This window comes from Diorhabda sublineata, chromosome 2 (genome assembly GCF_026230105.1).
Source record: "Diorhabda sublineata isolate icDioSubl1.1 chromosome 2, icDioSubl1.1, whole genome shotgun sequence".
Taxonomy (NCBI): domain Eukaryota; kingdom Metazoa; phylum Arthropoda; class Insecta; order Coleoptera; family Chrysomelidae; genus Diorhabda; species Diorhabda sublineata.
The window spans coordinates 15,862,163-15,881,325 of NC_079475.1; the positions used below are offsets into that span (position 1 = coordinate 15,862,163).

General features: G+C 32.9%; 1 protein-coding gene across 1 annotated transcript; it reads left to right on the plus strand.

Annotated features, from left to right (window-relative positions):
* The first annotated feature begins 316 nt into the window (after window positions 1-316).
* Window positions 317-18,571, plus strand: LOC130453030 (malonate--CoA ligase ACSF3, mitochondrial). Its single transcript, XM_056792615.1, has 5 exons — window positions 317-922; window positions 10,589-10,873; window positions 13,684-14,128; window positions 15,789-16,000; window positions 17,823-18,571. Exons 1-5 carry the CDS (start codon window positions 598-600, stop codon window positions 18,284-18,286), a joined length of 1,731 nt encoding a protein of 576 aa, XP_056648593.1. The 5' UTR covers window positions 317-597; the 3' UTR covers window positions 18,287-18,571.
* Window positions 18,572-19,163: the final 592 nt, after the last annotated feature.

The following is a 19,163-nucleotide window of genomic DNA, read 5'->3' on the forward strand; positions in this document are numbered from 1 at the left end:
CAGGATGTTCGGAATAAAATCTCGTTCTGGATTAGAAGCTGCAATTAGTTGATAAGTAACCACAGTGTCCGAAAAGCACAAGGCAGAAATAATGACGTCATATGTCAACACCATATTTTAATTCGTTTCAAAATGTAACGACCAGCATATTGAGTTATCATCCATTAATTTTTTGAGATAATTTTATTTTACATAAATTTACTTAAGAACACACGCCCGGCATATTAATTCAATTTGGGGGAATGATGACATCATTATTATTAAATGTATATTCTGGAATACAAGCGTAAAACGGTTATATATGCTCCACTTTAACGTCAAATTAATTTTAACACGTTGGTATGAGTGATTATTTTATATAACCTAAAATTTTATTTTGTTCCGCCGACATTTGTGAAAGTTTTAATAAAAGTGATGATAAAAGTTTCAATATTAATAGAAATTTATATTTAAATTCATATTAAAAGTACAATTCCTGTCGTGAATTTTTCATAACAGTTGTCATTAGCGAATGTATAATCAGTGACATTTAGTCTTCATACGTTGGATTTGATTAAATACTTCCACTAGATATTTTTAATCGTAATTACAAATAAAATGTCTCTATTAAAGAGTCATATAAGAAATTCAGTCTTAAAAATTTCAAAAAGATTTCAACAAGTTCAAGCGAACGTGAATGTGGCTTCTACTCTTCCCAATGGACCAATATTTAGAAATTGTACACATTTTCCTGATAGAATAGCCGTAAGAGATCGAATTGCAAGTTATACATATGCTAATATTTTTATAAGTGCTAACGAGCTTTCAAAAGAAATCACAAAACTTTGCAATGGTCGTACTGGGGAAAGAGTCATGTTTATGTGCTCTAATGATGTAAATTATGTTATAACGCTTTATGCCATTTGGATCTCAGGACAAATCGGTAAGTTTAAATAAAAGTAGTTGACAAAATTTTTCAAATAAGTAGTTAAATTTGAACCACATTACGAATTTAATCAGAATATTTTAGCCTAAAATTGTAACATTTTAATTGTAAGAATTATTTATAAATCACAATGTAGAAAAGGACAAATGCATCTTTCAAACTTCAATTATCAACATAATTCACTTATTCAAATATGAGAAAACACTTTTAGCAAAAACTTTTATTGTACAAGGAACTAAATGATACAACAGTTTGTTACTAAAAATCATAGGTCCATGTTTGTGTTTGTGATTGATGAAATTGATGTTATAAATGCATGAATATCACTCCATTTAGGTGTAATTTTTCTCAAAGTACTTTTGTTTAGTACCTTACAAAAAGAGGTGTTTCTATTCTGTGCCAAAGATCTTTTGTTAATAAATATTATCTTTGGATTAGAAGTGAAGTTTAGAATTTTAGTTATCAAAAATTGGCAAATAATAGAGGAAAATGAATTTGAATTTATTGCAATTGCAATATTAATTTCTTCAGTGTAAGTTTATGTACCACATTTTGTTCAATAACATAAAGCTGAAAAATTAGACTTAAAAACCAATATATACTTACATGGTAAACACTTATTATTCAATGTTTCTTTTTATATCTTACTCCTTTTTTCTTTTCAAGGTTTTAGGTAAGCTTGTTCTTCATATTTGTGGTTTTGTATTTCCTGCATTCATTTTTTTTGTGATTTCTACACCATGTTAATTTCCACAAGGGCTTCACGAAAAGATTGTTTATTCAGAATTTTTACTTTATTTTCAGCATGTAGGGTTGGCATGTTTTAAACTGAAAGTTTAATACATTTGTTTTAAATTATTTTGAAACAGTTAAGCAGTTTTCAACAAAATTTGTTTTAAACATTTTAATCCACTTTCTTTTTGTTATGACTGTTTCAAACTGTTTTTTCTACTAAATGTTATGCAAGTCTTTTCTAGTTAGGGATTAAAGGAATTTAATGAAAAACAAAGTTTTACATAAATTTGTATTAATTTAATTGAACATATTATTTTTAATAGAAACAGTAACTAAATAAAACTGAAAAAAAAATTGATTACTAATGAATGCTAATTCTGATAATTGTAATAACATTTACAAACGGAATTAAATCTACCTATATGATTATATCCTATAATTAGGGTTCACACCAGCAATGAAAATTTAGTGTAGACAAAAGTAAAAAAATTAACATATGCATGCTACACACAGTTTTTGTTTAGAGTGAATTACCCCAAATGTAGAAACAAACACTCAAGCTCAGCAAATGAAGCAATATCAGTACGAAGCTGCTGAAAAAGTTCACTCCTTTTAAGTTATTTCTCAAAGAGTTCCACAAGTGTGTGCGAAAATGACGTATGTGACCCTCTTATAACTTTTGAATGGTTCGACCGATTCCAACGCGTTTGGAGTCATTTGAAAGGGCTTCACCAAATTTATATTTTGAGTACAATTTGAATCGATTCGGACCAGTGGATTTTACAAAATCTCATAAAAACTACAAAACAAATTTTTGTCAAATGTGGTTTTCTTGAAATAACTTTTAAACAGCTTTATTGATCGATTCCAAAAACTAATCAGCTCTTAACATCAAAAAACCACGTCGATTGCCGCCAAGTTGGTAAAAATCGGTTTAATTGTTCGTGAGTTATTGTTATTGAAAAAAAAAACGAAAAAAACCTGTTTTGCTGATCGGAAGGATCAGCCGATTTTGTTTCCATTTTGTTGCTTATTCTTTAGGCTCATTTGAACATTGTTCTATGTAGCATCTAAAGTTTCTTTCCATTTTTCATATAACAAGTCGAGTTCAAGCTAGTATGTACTAGAAAAGTTACTGCTGATCAAAAGGATCGACTGATTTTTAGTTTACATTTTATTGCTTATTCTTTAGGCTCATTTGAACATTGTTCAATGTAGCAACTAAATCTCTTTATTTTTCTTGTAACAAGTCGATTTCAAGCTATCATGTACTAGAAAAATTGTTGCTGATCGGAAGGATCTTTTGATTGTTAGTTTCCATTTTGTTGCTTATTCTTTAAGCTCATTTGAACAATGTTCAATGTAGCAAATAAATTTCATTAGCATTTGTTGTTCAACAAGTCAAGTTCAAAGTAGCATGTACTAGTAGAATTATTATTATCGAAAGGATTGGCCGATTTCTAGTTTCCATGTTGTTGCTTATTCTTTAGACTCATTTGAACATTGTTCAATGTAGCCAATAAATCTTCTCTCCATTTTTCGTGTAACAAGTCGAGTTCAAGCTAGAATGTGTCACGAAAATTACTGCTATTATAAAAAATTCGTCCGGTCTTTTTTTCTTATAATTTTCGGTAGTACTTACTTGCAGCAAATTAGCAAAAAATTTTTGTTCACCAGCTGACTTGATATTTATTGATTTATCGAAATTTTATGCTAGCTTTATATGAATTTAGCATTAATTGTGATTTCAAAATCGCGGTTTCAGCAACTTAATAGCTACAAAAAAGCTACTAGCTAAATTTGGAATATTTTCTTATTGATTTTTGCTAATTTGACACTGCTACCTTGATAGAGCTTGTTCCTCGTTACTCGTGTTGTCTACAGTCACTTAATAGAGACAGTGTGGCCACATGAGAGTGGTCGCCATGTTTAACCCAAACTTGGCTGAGTTTCTCATAGTAACGCTTACAAAATCATAATTTATATTCTTAAAAATTCAATCAAAAATTTTGCAAGGTCACAGTAGTATTTTTAACTAAAAAATAATTTATTTTGTGTCATAGTTTGTGGTCTCCTGTGTCAACAGCCACTGTAATATTATCTATAAATTTCTCTAATCCAGTAGACAAACCAGTTGCTAAGACATTTCAATTCATGATCGTTGTAGTTACAAATTAATTACAGATACAAAGTTTCTGAATATATTTCGTCTAATAGGTGTCATTGAGTATTATTCCCATAAATACAATTGTATTTAAATGAATACATTTAATTTCAAGTTCATGATTGTTGACTATAAATATATTTTCATTCGGCGATATTAAAAAATGTTTCTTATCATATTAATGAATATCAATTGTTTTGAATATCGGCGTATACTAAATTCTTTTTCTAAATTGCTATTCATCTCAATAAACAAGTGTATAAATACATTATAATCACATTGATAAATATGTTTTGTTAAGAAATTACGTATTTGCAAAATATGAGTTCGTATGAATTGTATTAATAAAATATTTATAAGCATAATATTGGCGAAAATCACGTGTCACTAGATGGCGCTGAATTTGGCTTCTATAACGGTGGACAATATAATCTGTAACGGCGTTTGATGCTGTTTAGTTTTTTTATGTGTTTTTTGTAGGATTTTTAATGTGTTTGCGTGGTTAGAACAAAAAGTTGTGATTAATAATGATCAAAATTGAAGTAGCAGACCACTAAAAGAAGGTGAAGCAGTTTTTTAAAGCGGGATATAGTATTATGTGGCTTAGAAGGAACATATTAAAAAACCATTGAAAATTTATGTCTACTGACGTCAGGTCTAAGTTTCCAGCCTAATGAGATAACAATTAATCTGAATGATGTAGTTATATATACAAGGCTATACATTCTATTGAGAATTGTAGCCGTTCAAATTGAGCTCTTTTGACCCTGTATTTTTGTGGGTGATCCGCCCATATTATATCCCTATTTAATTACAGCTTTTCACATATTTTTGAAGCCTCGACTATGGTTCTCCATATTTCTCTAACCTGCATCTGTTTGTTCCAGTCACGTATTCCCAGATTTTGCTTATCTTGCAAAACATGATCTTCCCGTTTATTTTTTGGTCTACCAGGCAATCTTTTCTAGCAAAAATTTGATACATACGAAGTGCCAAATGTAAATGTTTTAATTTTAATCGTCAAACGTATTTATTTGTGAAAAAAATATTCATTTTCATCTGGAAATTATATTGTATATCGCTGTGCACTACAGTTTGAGTCATCTTATGCTTTTCGGTTCATTTTTGAGTGAATATATCTCTATTGTCTCTTTAATCGACTCTGTCGCTAATTATTTTCCATGCGGACCCCTCCTTGGTCTTTTCTTTCTATTGTTCGATTCAAATTCTCAATTAAGCCTTGTTTTACTTATTTTAACTACCTTGATCTGTGCCTTTCCATTTTTCTTCTTCTAATTCCTGGTTGCCACTCTAGCAACTGTGTATTCGCCTGCTCTCCACAGATCCCTAGCCTTCTTATTTTTTGTGTTTTTATTCTATTCTTCTTCAAGTTCATCCTTTGTTTCATATTCATACCTTGTTTTTATTCATTTTCATAAATCCTCATCAGTATTTATATTGCTCTTATCATATTTCTTTCCGCTATATTAAAATGTTCTCTTTGTGTCATTGTTTCTGCCGCACACATAGTATCGGTTTCATCATTGTTTTTTAAATATATTCATTTTGGTCTTCTTATTTACTTTTTCTCATTTCTTGTTTCCATGATATGCTTTATCAGTTGTTGTATATATTTTTTTCATTTCTTATATCTCTTCATCACTATTAATCATTATTCTTAGATATTTGAGGTTGCTACTTCTTCTAACTCCTATTTTTATTATTTCTTTTTTGAACTTATAACTCATAACTTTTGTTTTATTCTCATTTATTCTTAACCCATTTTTTTTCTCTATTGTCAGTTTCTGTAATTTACTTTCCTCTATGTATTCTATCATTTTACTCACGCTGTTTCTTGACTTTCCTTCATTTATATTTTTTAGTATGTTATTATATTTTACTCCTTTCTCCAGTCTTTCTTTTGATTGTAATAACTTTGCTTTTGACCTCTCCATAATCATTGAGAGGAGTATTCTCAATTTCGTTCCTATCTGTTTATCTTTCAGAGCCTTCATTATCTTTTTCCTATTTGAGTCAAACGCTATTAGTGTTTGTGAAATATTTACTTCGTAGTAAAAAAAAATTAATCACAATTAACGAAAAAAAAAGTTGTTATTGTAAAATTGATTCTAAATATATTTTATATACCAGGATATATTGAAAAATTCTCAACCTACTATAGAACAAAACAAAATTTCAATGTCAAAATATTTTATTACTCAACACATTCTCCTCTTAATTGTATACATTTATTATAGCGAACCTGCAACGTCTCTAGACCTTTAAAAAAATGTTTCTTCTTGCTCTGCAAACCAGACCTTCACAATTTTTATTACCTCCTCGTTGGAAGAAAATTTACGACCTTTTAAACTTTTTTCAAGTTGAGGAAAGAGATGTTAGTCGGACGGAGCCAAATCTGGTGTTCTCCTAATTAAAATCCTAAATAACGAATTTTTTTCATGGTAACATGAGTTTTTTGTGCTGGGGCGTTGTCCTGTAAAAACAAAACACCTTTGGATAGCTTTCCGCATCTTTTCTCTTTAATTTTTTCCCGTAGAGTGGTCAGTAATGTCGAATAGTAATCTTCAGTTATTGTTCTACCCTTATCCAAAAAATCAATCATGATTACTCCATGGCAATCCCAAAAAACTGAAGCAAGAACTTTTCCAGCAGATTTTTGGACACGAAACTTCTTAGTTTTTGAAGAACCAGAGTGTCGCCATTCCATCGATTGTTGCTTTGTTTCTGGATCGTAGAAATGTACCCAAGTCTCATCCATAGTAACAATTCGGTTCAAGAAATCTATATCGTTTTCAAATCGAGCACAGATCGAACGCGATGCTTCTATCCTTGCACGTTTTTAGTCAACATTCAAACATTTGGGGATCCATTTTGCAGCAATTTTTCTCTTGTCCAAATGGACGTGAACTATATGCTGAACGCGTTCGTATGAAATAATCAGTGCTCAGATATCCGTTTTAACTCAATCGACGGTCTGATAAAATCATGTCATGACCTGCATTGATATTTTCGGGGACTGACGCAGAAACTGGCCTTCCCGATCGTTCATCATCTTCAATGGAAAATTTACCTCTTTTGAAGCTTGCCGTCCAATTTTTCACGGTCGCATACGAAGGACATTGATCACTAAGGGTATTAATGCTTAATCTTCGTAAATCTGCTTACCCCTTAACCCTTTTAGATACAGGTACTTGATGATGGCTCGATACTCCAATTTTTCTATTTTCACAATTTTGGTAGACCTTTTTTTTCTTTTAATTAACTAGATATCTACCTGTACTTTTGAAAAATATATTCATTTGAATTGAGCGAGCTTTATTGATCAAAATTGAATATTATGAACCAAAAATATATTTATTTAAAGAAATTTTAAACGGATTTGTCGCCAAATAATAAGTAAAGAGAAGAATGTAAAAAAGCATTATTACAAAATCAATATTTTCAAGCATACAGAAATAATCATTTATCCTCACCTGGGACTTTTATAATTCAGTTTATTTATTGATGAAATTATAACACAAACTTTAACATGATAACATTGTTGAAAAATGCAATTAAAATGTTTATCTACTTAGTGATACTGCGTTAAGGTATTAAAAGCAAATAAATTTTACGTTAAAAATATTAAACAAAATATAAACAATGAGCATCTTGAACCTACGCTCTTTTTAAAATCAGTACCAATTATGGAAAATTAATTACGAGTTATCATATATTGATGATAACATATGATACATTTATTAATCTACACCACTAAACTGAAAAAGATACTACAGAGACCCAATAATGATGGCAATAGTATTCTCGTGGACAAAGAATTTGTAGTACGCGTACGTGCAGCTGGGGAATTTTGTCTTTTAATTGGTATAAATGCTGCCAAAATTGTTTTTATGTTGAAAACAGCTCCGGTATGGGAAAATAAGATATTGTGATCACGGGTAGTCGAGTGACAATTGATCAAATAATCCTAGATTATTGATCTAAGACAACGTCGACTATTTAGTGGACAAATCGAGAAACTCAACTGGGTAACTAGCAGGACTCATCCGAAGACGATCTAAGCTGGAGCTGAGGACAAAACTCCCTCCCGGACAGTTCATCCGAGATCTTGCAAAACTGAGGATCTTGAGTAGGGAGGCTTTAATAAGGAGTTGGAGATCATTTATAGATGTAATAAGTTTGCTAAGAATTAGGTCCCTCTAGAGTCTGCGACAAACCCCCAAAGTGAACCACGGAACCATAGAAAAAAGAGTAAAGTATTTAACCTTAACCTGAAAAAAAAGTTAGGTAGATACTTCCACTAAACGCATGGAAGAAAAAAGGAAAGCGATCAGCAGAGAAGACTGATGACCCTATCGGATGAAGAGTAATGGATGGAAGCTTTTAGCTGACAGACGCTAAACCTTGGCGCATGCTTACTTTTTCTGTTGTAGCATTAGTCTCGTTACTTAATAGCCACACCTCGTATAAATTGTTTCTTTATTTAAGACAAGAACTCTTGTACAGCTTCATAATTCGTATATCGTATTTCTTTCAATTTGTAAATTTTAGAAATTTTCGTTTTGTTTTTAAAAATCGATTTTCATTTCGAAAAAAAAAATAATTGCCCGTGTATTTTTTATTTGTCTGGCATACATTCTAAACTTTTGAAACAGCTCGAGTTAAATTCGTAAAGAGTATACCCACATTTAAATGTTTCTAAAAATACACTTCTAATTCTCTATTTACATCGCGTTGGAAGTAAATGAAGATACATAATGTTAAAAAATGTAATGGCATGACAAATATTCGCAGATCCGTACTAAGGTAATGGTTAATTCAAAACAATAATTTTCCCTATAACATAACATTATAAATAGAACTTTTCATTTGCTCTTCACGACTTTAACTGTGCGTAATGGTTGGTTAAATTGTGAAATGGTACTGGACGACCGTCAGATTAAGTTTAGAGAGATAGAAGAGGCTAGAGACAAAAGAGACAAAAGAGCGCATTTGCCATATGGCTATCCGCTATCCGAATGTTAACAGACTCGAATGGCAATATAATAATAAATCAAGAAGACAACATCAGTCATACCTTAAAAAACTCTTTGAAGACCAAAGAAACAACTTGGACTCAATGGATTGGAATCAACGGGAGGACCAGAAATCCTACAACAAATTCAAGCAGCAGTAAGGCTACTAAAAGATGGCAAAGTAGCAGGTACTGTTAACATAAAGCAAAATGCCTCAAACTGCTTGATACCAAAGCGATAGATCACGAATATGTTTACCAGCATATATGATTCCGGAAGAATACCATCAAAATGGTTGAAATCCCAGATCATTGCACTTCCTAAGAAACCAAAATATGTGAGAACCATATATCACCCAACTACATCGGGTTTATTAATGCGGTTGGTACGAGGGAAGCATCTTTCTCTGTCCAGATCCTGGGACAAACACGCAGAGACGTAAATTGCGATGTGTATGCATGTTTTATAGTCTAAGAAAAGGCATTTGATCGAATAAAGCATGGAAAAATGACAGAGATACTTAAAGAAACAGGAATTAACACTAAGGATCTGAGAATAATTGAAAACCTCCACTGGAATTAATCCTTAGAATCGAAGGAGAACACACAGAAAAAGTGAAAATATTTGTACTCAGACTGGATATTAAGCGAAGCCCTATATGAGAGAAAAAGGTATGGATGAATGATAAATAACATCAGATATGCAGATGACACCATTATATTTGCTGACCATATAGAAGTTTAACAATCCTGATGGATAATATCACCCGTTACAGTCAGCGATACAGCCTGAATATCAATGTCAAAAAGACAAAACATACGATCCCTATATCAATCAAGTTCCAACACAAAAAATCGAACAACATAAATACCTTGGAACTATTGTAAACGAAGATTGAACCAACAACCAGGAAATAAAGACACGCTTCGAAAAGACAAGATCCACCTGCTTTCTTCAAAAATCACAATATCTCTTGAAATATAAAGAAGAATGTCGAGATACTACGTTTTCTCTGTCCCGTTCCATGGAGTTGAGTCCTGGATCTTGAACGAAGATGTCAGATCCCGATAAAAGCAAGATCCCCTGGACCGCCCAAGGAACAAATTATGAATTCCTCAGAAGAATGAAAAACTATATTATAACCATAAAAACTTAATGCGAAACGAATCCATATATGCATGCAGGTCATCCTGCAAAGCAAAATGTTGGAAAAAGAGGTTCAGGAAGAGGATTAGCTCAAGAATTCTGGTTCAATAAAAGCTTCCCTCAACTCTTTTGCTTTGCTGCATTCGAAGAAGAGCATTCGAATTAACATTTCCGAGGCCTTATAGCAATGGAATCCGTCTTTTGGGTTAGTCATGAGATTTTGTTCATCGACTATCTTTGAAAAATTAGAACGATAACAGGAGAGTTTTAGGTATTCTAGCTTGATAAGGTAAAGTAAGAAATTGCAAAAAAACAGCCTCATTTGAGAAAACGAAAGGGCGGTTCCATAACGACAACGCACATTCTCATACTCGATCTTCATGGCTAAAATTCAAGAGCTGCTATTCAAAATGGTCGAAAATTTCGTATTATGGCACTTAATTGGCACTTAATTTTAAGCTAATTTTCTCATTTTGCTCTGCAAAATTTAGTGAATAGTGAAATAAGTAAAATTTATTATTAAAAATACTATGGTTTGTTTAAAAGAAACAATATTATTTCAATGCTATCTTTAAATTGCAGCTGTTCCTCTAAGTCCTTTACACCCGAAGAATATTCTTTTGTATTATGCCAATGATTCTAATTCTAAACTATTAATATCAGCACCTGAATATTCCGATATAATGCAGAGGGTATCAGTCAATACAAATAGTAATTTACATGTATTGGACGAAAAAATGAAACTTGATTGTGCTCAGAAAACAATTTATAACCGCAGTGATCTGGATGGGGGTTTACCAAATCGTTTTTACGATTCTAATAATGCTCTTATTTTGTATACTAGTGGAACTACTGGTTCACCTAAAGGTAAGTTACGTTATTTCATTTGTATTTTTTAATTTTTAATGTCAAACTTAACTGAGTACAGAATTTAAATGAAGGGCGATTTATTAACCCTCGTTAGGTTAAGTCAAAAAATTTACGTAAACGGCTGATGGGGTACATATTTACCCCAACGCTTTTAAGCTACGATTACGTGTTACAAGTTGGTATGTAATCATATACCACCCAAAGACAGAATGATAATTAGTTTTAATTGTTTAATGCTTAAAATATTACAAAAATAATAACCTTTAACATTCAACAATCGTTGCAAAGTGTTTGTTTCTTGGAATGCTCTGTACATACAAATTTATGACACTTTTTTTCTACACTCGAGTAGTTCGAGTGGTGCCTGTTGAGTGGAGATGCCTGTGGATATTGATTTTGAACTCCTATAGGTTGTAGTGTTCGGGAAAGACGTGCCTTGGTTTCTAATTCCACATGCTTGCACTTCTTCAAAGGAAGGATTCTCGATAAATTGACATTCTAGGCGTCTGCAGTTGCACCTGGTGTTCATGATACCTGTAGAGTAGGTCTTTAAAAAACTGCTGTAGGCGGAATAATGTTGGACAGCTCAGAAAACCATTTGGCGTCGTAGTATCGATAAAACAGAGTCAGTTCTATACTCTACTTATAAGTTCCTGCTCAACTGCTTATACGTCGAATTGCGTATTGAGTAGAGCATTTCAGGGTATGTTTGGAAGCCGACCTTCAAATGTGCGAGCAATATTCCAAATATTGACAAATCTGGGCCTTGTAGAGGATTTGAACAAGTTGCGGAGTATATAGATTTTTAGTTTTAAAAAGAGGTCCTACAGCATAGAGAGAGAGAGAGAGAGTAGGTGACAAGAGGCATCACTCAGGAAAACCAGTGTTGACCTCAAACCTTTCTGAGGTGTGTTCATCGACAGCGACCTGGATGAATCCGTCTTTGAGAAAGCCACCAAGCCAGTCGATAAGTAAGGACGACAAACCGTACGATCCTAATTTATTTAGTTACGACTTTTTCTATCTTTCTTTCGTCCATAAAATTGCAACGTCCCCAGGATTATCTGCTGATTCACTACTAGCAGCGTCTGCTGTTCATATTTCGGGTAGCAAATTTTGCATACTTTGCTTTATAGAATTTCTTAGTACAGTTTTGTAACGACGAACGATATTTTGTTTTACCAGCTCTTTACCCAAATCTAACAATAAATTTTCATCGGGCATCCAAACAGCTTGCATAATCATTTGGATTTATTAATTTCCATATTATTAATCCGTTTATAGTTGCCGTATCAAGCAAATGATAGAATTCTACTATTGGACATCTATTCGTCTTTCGTTTGGTAGAATACTGCCGTGCCATTGATCCACTACGTCTACTGCACCCTTTGTGCTATTGGATAATGTCAGGTTTATATGATGCTTCCTTACCATTGGAAAGAAATACTACTGCAGCATTTTTTTTTGCTACATAAGCAACTAATGTTCGATTCTTTTTAAAGCAAACGTTGTCGGACTTAGATGCCAACGGCGGGTATCTTTTGGAAATAAAGGCTTTATTTTTTCATACTGTACCGCAGTTTGTCTGCCAATTGAGACAAGAGGTAAAAAAATTATCGGAGTTAATACCGTATCCTTGCGATAGATGATCTGTCATATCTATAACCACTCTTTCGCCTTCGATTTTTTCCAGGTTGTACATACAAAAGGTACATTATCAACTATCAAGCTTTACCTAAGTAAAGGTGTATGTTAGTTATGTAAGGCGAATCGCAACATATAGACCGTACTTAGCTAGCTTGCTCTTTATACAGTAAAACCTGGTTAAGTGGGACCTGGATAAGTGAGAAACCTCTATTATTGAGAGTTGCAATAAGATTCTTTTTCATTAAATTACCTCTGTTAATGGTACTTTTAGAACCTTGTTTTCGCGCATGCTTTGTCAGTACTATCTCAGGTTTTGACCTATGAACAAGGGAATAAAAGTGTATAAAATGTCCAAACGTGAATATAAAACGTTATCAGTATCTGAAAAGTTACAACTTTTATCAGATTATTATTGGAAAGTCGCGCGATAAACTGTTTAGGTACGAGACTACCCCAAACAGAATTTTTGTTATAAACAATTTTTGGAATATTACCCGCACATTTGGAGCTCGGATTCAAAGTATGCCCTGAAAATGCTCGACTCATTACAGAAGAAGTTCGAATATAGGCGATCTAGAGTGGACTAGAAATTTGGACAACTAAGTGCATAGAAAAAAGATCGTGCACCGAGCTGTCTAACCTAATCCCAACAAGACCTGTAAGACCTACTGGACAGGCAGACGTGGCTCATGAATACTGAATTCACCTGCAGTCGCCTAAAATGTCAATTTATCAGGATTCCTTTCTTTCGAGAAGTGCGAGCCTGTGAAATTAGCTACAAAGGCACGTCTTTCTTGAAGATTACAACCCATAGAAGTTCAAGATCAATATCCACAGGCATCTCCGACAGGCACCACCGAAACTACTCGAGTGTCGAGTGTAATACTTGATTTTTACATAAAAAAATAAAGACTGTATGTAAATCTAAAAGTAGATTATTTAGAAAAATATAAAGATGAATATGAAAAAAATGTCTTTGTTAGGTCGAAAATTATTCAGACAACCCTCGTATAAGTCGTTACTCTTCGGATAAACCTCCCTTATATTTACAAATTAATGCATTTTATACTAAATTATGTATATTCAGAAAATCCCTTTAATACATCTTAGATTATTTGAAAGGTTTTACTGTTGATAATTTATCAAAATTTAAATTTCAGGTGTGGTCATTTCACATAAAAATATTCAGTATCAAGTGACGACTCTTATTGATGCATGGAAGTGGTCACAAAATGATGTAATCCTTCATACTCTTCCTCTTCATCACGTTCACGGAATTGTCAACGCACTTTTGTGTCCACTTCATATAGGAGCCAAGGCTATAATGTTGAAAAAATTCAATGCCAACACTGTTTGGTCATACTTACTGGGTATAAATGCCAAACCAGAAGATAGAAAAATATCCGTTTATATGGCTGTACCAACGATTTATTTTAAACTCGTTGAAGAATTTCAGAGGGTATTCAAAGAAGATCCTAAAATGGTGGAATATATAAAAAATACATTGAAAACTAAAATGAGGCTCATGATTAGTGGTTCGGCACCAATGCCTAATTCCTTACATGAAAAATGGTTACAAATATCTGGACATTCTCTATTACAAAGGTAAGTTTATTCAATGTAACTAAAAAACGAACCTTGATAATCCTAACCACTAAAAAACTACCCTATTGTTTTGGGGAGTAGTTTTGGTTTTACAGCCACTTTGCACATATGCCTACAAGATATTTTGTACAAGACTCTACATCTTATTGTTCTGCTTCCAAAATACATAGACTCCTTCCGAAGGAGGCTTTTTTTCGGTGTTTTTGTGTCCCACTTTTCAAGGTCCTTCAAGATATTTGACCCTTTCAGCGAAATGGGAAGAACATTCGCAGAGTAGAAGCTCTGCTGCTTCCATGGCTTGCTCTTGTCGGCCTCTGACATGCCTATCGACTTAAGATGGTATTTGACTGGGTAGTAACCTTTCAGAAGACCGACAACCAATTTCATGTCGTTTCTGGTTATCAAGAAAAGTTCTTCCGACTTCGTAATTGATATGGTTATGAATCTTTTGGATTGTCTTGAACCTGGAGTATTTCTTCACAAAGACTCCCACTGATTCTTTAGGTATCAGTTTAGGTCTGTCTGCTTCCTATTTCCTGGTATGGCCTGGTAGCCACATTTGAGTTTGTTCAGTTTAGACGTACATTCAATAGCTTTCAGAACCTTTAAGGTCGCTTGGCTGTCTAAGAGAATGTGGATGTTTTAGAGAGGTTTCTATCAAAACATTTCTGAGCACATTTGTTTATTGATAGCAGCTCTACCTGAAAAGTAGTGAGTGATGTTCCTAGAGGTATGGAGACCTCGCATTTTGCTCTACAGATGCCCAGTCCAGCTCTTTGCGCTAGTATCGAACCGTCTGTGTACCAGAGAGATACATTTCGAGCTTACCAAAAATTTTTATTGGCCTATGACGGTCTTAATTAGCCTTTTGAAATGAATTTCTTTGTCTATGTATTTGGTTCACTGGTTTGTTACTGTTTACCAACTTTATCAGCTCTTAGAATTCCTAGGTGATCTGTGAGAATTTTCTGCTTCAGTTTTATTGTCTGGATTAGCCTATGGGCGTTGCTAATTGCCTCTTTCTTCACTATACGTGCCTCTAACGATGGGTGGGAAGGTTGGCATCACCCATATAATTCCTATGCAGGTTAGTCTTTGGATCTTTTTCTGAGCTATTGTTTGTTCAATTTTCGACCACCAAACAATCGCTGCGTATGTGATCATGAGTTTGATGACTGTTTGGGATATACAGAATATCATCCTGGTTTTAATCCCCTTATCTTGCCAACACCCTGCGGCAAGTCCATATGCTGCAGTTGCTTTTGCAATTACCTTAATAAGGTGATTGCTTCGAGGAAATGTTTTATACAGGATGACTCCTTGATATTGTTACTTCAGTGGAAAGTTTTCATTCATTTCCATTAACGATAAGTACGTTTATATTTCCTTCTCCTTGTAAATAATCATCCCAATTTTTTATTGTTTTTAGTACCATTTGAGTCCGTGCAGAAATTATGTCTTCATGCTTATCCCCTACTACCACTACTAGATCATTCCCGTAGCCTAGAACTGTAAATTCAGCACTGCTAAGTCTAGTGATGATTTGGTCTTCTTTCAATGATCACAGTAGTAACAGTGGAAGTGTTTCTAATATCTCTAAAAAACATGTAAGAACTAATTAAGTATCAGGTGTTTTTTTAATGGATATTTTTTGTCCTAGATATGGAATGACTGAATGTGGAATGGTATTATCACAACTTTATGATTCGGAAAGAAGACCTGGTTATGTAGGTTTGCCACTGCCAGGTGTATCCGCTAGAATAGTAGAAAAAAATGAAGAGAGTGGAGAACTGAATACCATTCTAGAATGTGCCAATGTAGATGGTGACATTAAATTTACAAAGAAATTTTACAAAAGTGATAATCATCGAGGTAAACATTTTATATTCATATTCCACTTTCACATGTTCAAAAATATCGTTAACTTGAAGTATCGGGTAAAATAATTTGTATACACGAAAGGAATAAAATTCAGATAAGTCATTAGGTCGAAGCTTTAATTAATGGGATAATTTAGTTGATTGCCATTTTGTATGAATGTTTGTGGGCTATGCAGAAAGAAAAGAACTTTTTGGATTAAAAAAAAAAGATTATTAAATTAAGGCAATTATCATAGCATCCTTTTATTTCTCAAAGGGCGCAAAAGTAAGTAAGGGAAAGTAAGGGTTACTTCTAGTTAGTGGAACTCATTTGTGATTGCCTACAACAATTAAACCGGCTAGGCAAGAGAAATAAAGTTACCCTACAATGGATACTGGGGCACACCGGAACGAAGGGAAATGAAATAGTTGATAAGCTCGCTAAGGCGATGGCAGGCAAGCCCTTCATGGGACTCTAACCCTTTTGTGGTATCAGCAACAGAACAATGGTAAAAGCATTGGAAAAGGAGGTAGATAGGAGCTCCAAATTTCCTCACCTCTAACTTTGAATTTCCACCTTGTGTAAAAGTGCTGCTAGGAAAACGTGTCACAGTGCTTGGCAAGATTTGTATTCTACTTAGTGTGCATGCGGCACCATAGTGTTCTCATTTCCTCTTGTTCGTCTGGTTTCAACTCTTATCACATTTTGTCTTAATTGTTTGAATAACTTTTCTTCTCACTTTTAATTTTCCCAAATAATTCTCCCTATATCTTTTCATTCGACGAAAAAATATACAACTGAATACTGTTTCTTTATGTCTTACGTCCCTAGGAGTAATTGAGATTTTTTTTCAGATATTTAGATATCAAACTAATAAAATCTCGGTCTCAAATCTCTTTTGACGTTTCGATGTTTCCAGTCTTTGACAGGGCCTTGTTTAGTCTCATTATTTCCTGTGGGAAAAACCCAAAACTTTCTTTATTATATTCATTATGTTCACACTTCTCTTTAGTCTGATCAAAAGAACTCGATAGATAAGATTATTTAGTACTTGGGGATATCACTAATTATTTTTGTTTTTCAACCCTTACCTATACCAACATCTTTCCTCTCGATTAAACATACAACTAAATAATTTTTCTTTTCACTTCTATCACTTCAAAATGACCTGCTTCAATTTGTCTCTTGTGTCCGTTGGAGTAATTTATTTCCGTCAGTATTGAAAACCAACCGACTTTATTTAAGGTCTCCCATAATTTTCAATACCCAAATATTCGCGGTCATCTAGGTAGTTGATAAAGGGTTATTGTTCTTTTCCATTAAATCCTTTGCGATAAACAGAAAATTTCCCCTAGTATACTCAAGCCAATCAAATTATTTAAGGGTCTCAAATCGTCTTCGACATTTCAATATTTCAACTCTTTCAGGGAGTTTTGTTCAGTCTCATCATTTTCCTTGGGAAAAACCCAAAACTTTTTTTATTATATTCATGTTGAATGTTTTCATCGAGAATACGGATTGATGATCATTGTAGAGTAGATGTAAAAAAATCAATAAGGATAATTAGTCCTTGGTACTATCCTTCACACTTCTTTCCATCAATCTAAGCTTTTCACCATATTTCAGTAATTCTTTAAGATAATTGACAGACAAAGGTATGGTATTATGACCACTCTGGTTTGCTCACAAAAAAACATAGCGGACACCCAATTGTAGTATCTGACCGCTAGATGGCAGTCGCCAAGGGGCAAAAAACGCAACTGGCGTGACTCGTGAACCCGAAAAATTGAAACCATCATAACAGTTTGTAATTAAACATGGTTTATTATTTCAGGTGAGCTCTTGGTGAAAGGAGACGGTATTTTCAAAGAGTACTTCAACAGACCGGAAGCAACCCGAAAAGAATTTGCTAGTGACGGATGGTTTAAGACTGGTGATATTTGTGAATATTCTTCAGAAGCTAGAGAATTCAAAATTCTTGGTAGAAAATCCGTAGATATAATAAAATCGGGCGGATATAAAATAAGCGCCTTAGAAATAGAAGCAAAACTTTTACTTCATCCAGACATATCAGAGTGCATTGTTGTCGGTATCGACGATGAAAAATGGGGTCAAAAAATAGCAGCGGTTGTGGTTTTAGATGAAGAAAAGGAATTTAATTTAGAAGAACTGAGAGACTGGGCTCAAGATAAGATGCCTCCTTATTGGATACCGAGTATCATTAAAATTGTACCTAAAATACCTAAAAATGCTATGGGTAAAGTGAACAAAAAAGAGATAATAAAAGCTTGGAATTAATTTTTCGCGTTAAAATATATTTATAATTTATCTACAGGTACAGCTTCAATTTATGTATTACCGAATATTTATTTTATTTACATTTCAGTTAAGGGACATCAATAAAAATGGACTGATTATATATATTTTTTTCAATTTTGTCAGTTAACCTTTTCAATAATTTCATTCGTTGTAGCAAAAGCAAGTTTTCAGCTCTATCAAATTTTGTGTGATTATATTATTTGTAATGTATACAGTAGACTGTTTCAATAAAATCGACAATTTTTTTCTTATTAATATTGAAAATATTGTTTAAAATGACGAAAAAAAATCCCGAAAAATTTAGAGCTCTCAATATTAATATTAAGAGGTGCCGCGTTGAAAACTTTTTGAAATTTTCCATTTGATTAACGCGGAAAATTTTTTTTTTCTTTGGAATTCATCAACTCTTGAACAAGTTATCGGACTAGTTGAGTCAAAACATATTTTAGTAGAGAATTGAACGCTCTACAAAAAAAGATTCTTATAATTTTTTGATATATTTATTTTTTCAAAAGTTATTGAACACTAAAGTTGGATTCATTTAAAATTTTTATATTTTTCTATTTTTCCGACGCAACCATCAACTTTATGATAAAATTTAATAGGACTTTTTTCTGTAGAACATTTAATTTTCTATAACTTATCTCTCAAAAAATTTTTAAGATTTTTAATAGATTTAAAAATTTTTTCAAAAAGTTGCTTAGAATTGATTATCATATTAGATAAAAAAATTTCAACCTAAAAATTAAATGTTTATATATTCAAAGCAATTTATATCGTTACACTAAAAAATTTCTATTACAATTGGGCTTTTTTTCTGTATTCACTTATAACTAGCAATAAGTATTGTAACATT

Coding starts and splice junctions, on each gene's coding strand:
- LOC130453030 (XM_056792615.1), top strand. CDS start 598: ATGTCTCTATTAAAGAGTCATATAAGAAATTCAGTCTTAAAAATTTCA. Junction 923..10,588: donor TTGGATCTCAGGACAAATCG/GTAAGTTTAAAT, acceptor TTTAAATTGCAG/CTGTTCCTCTAAGTCCTTTA. Junction 14,129..15,788: donor GGACATTCTCTATTACAAAG/GTAAGTTTATTC, acceptor TTTTTGTCCTAG/ATATGGAATGACTGAATGTG.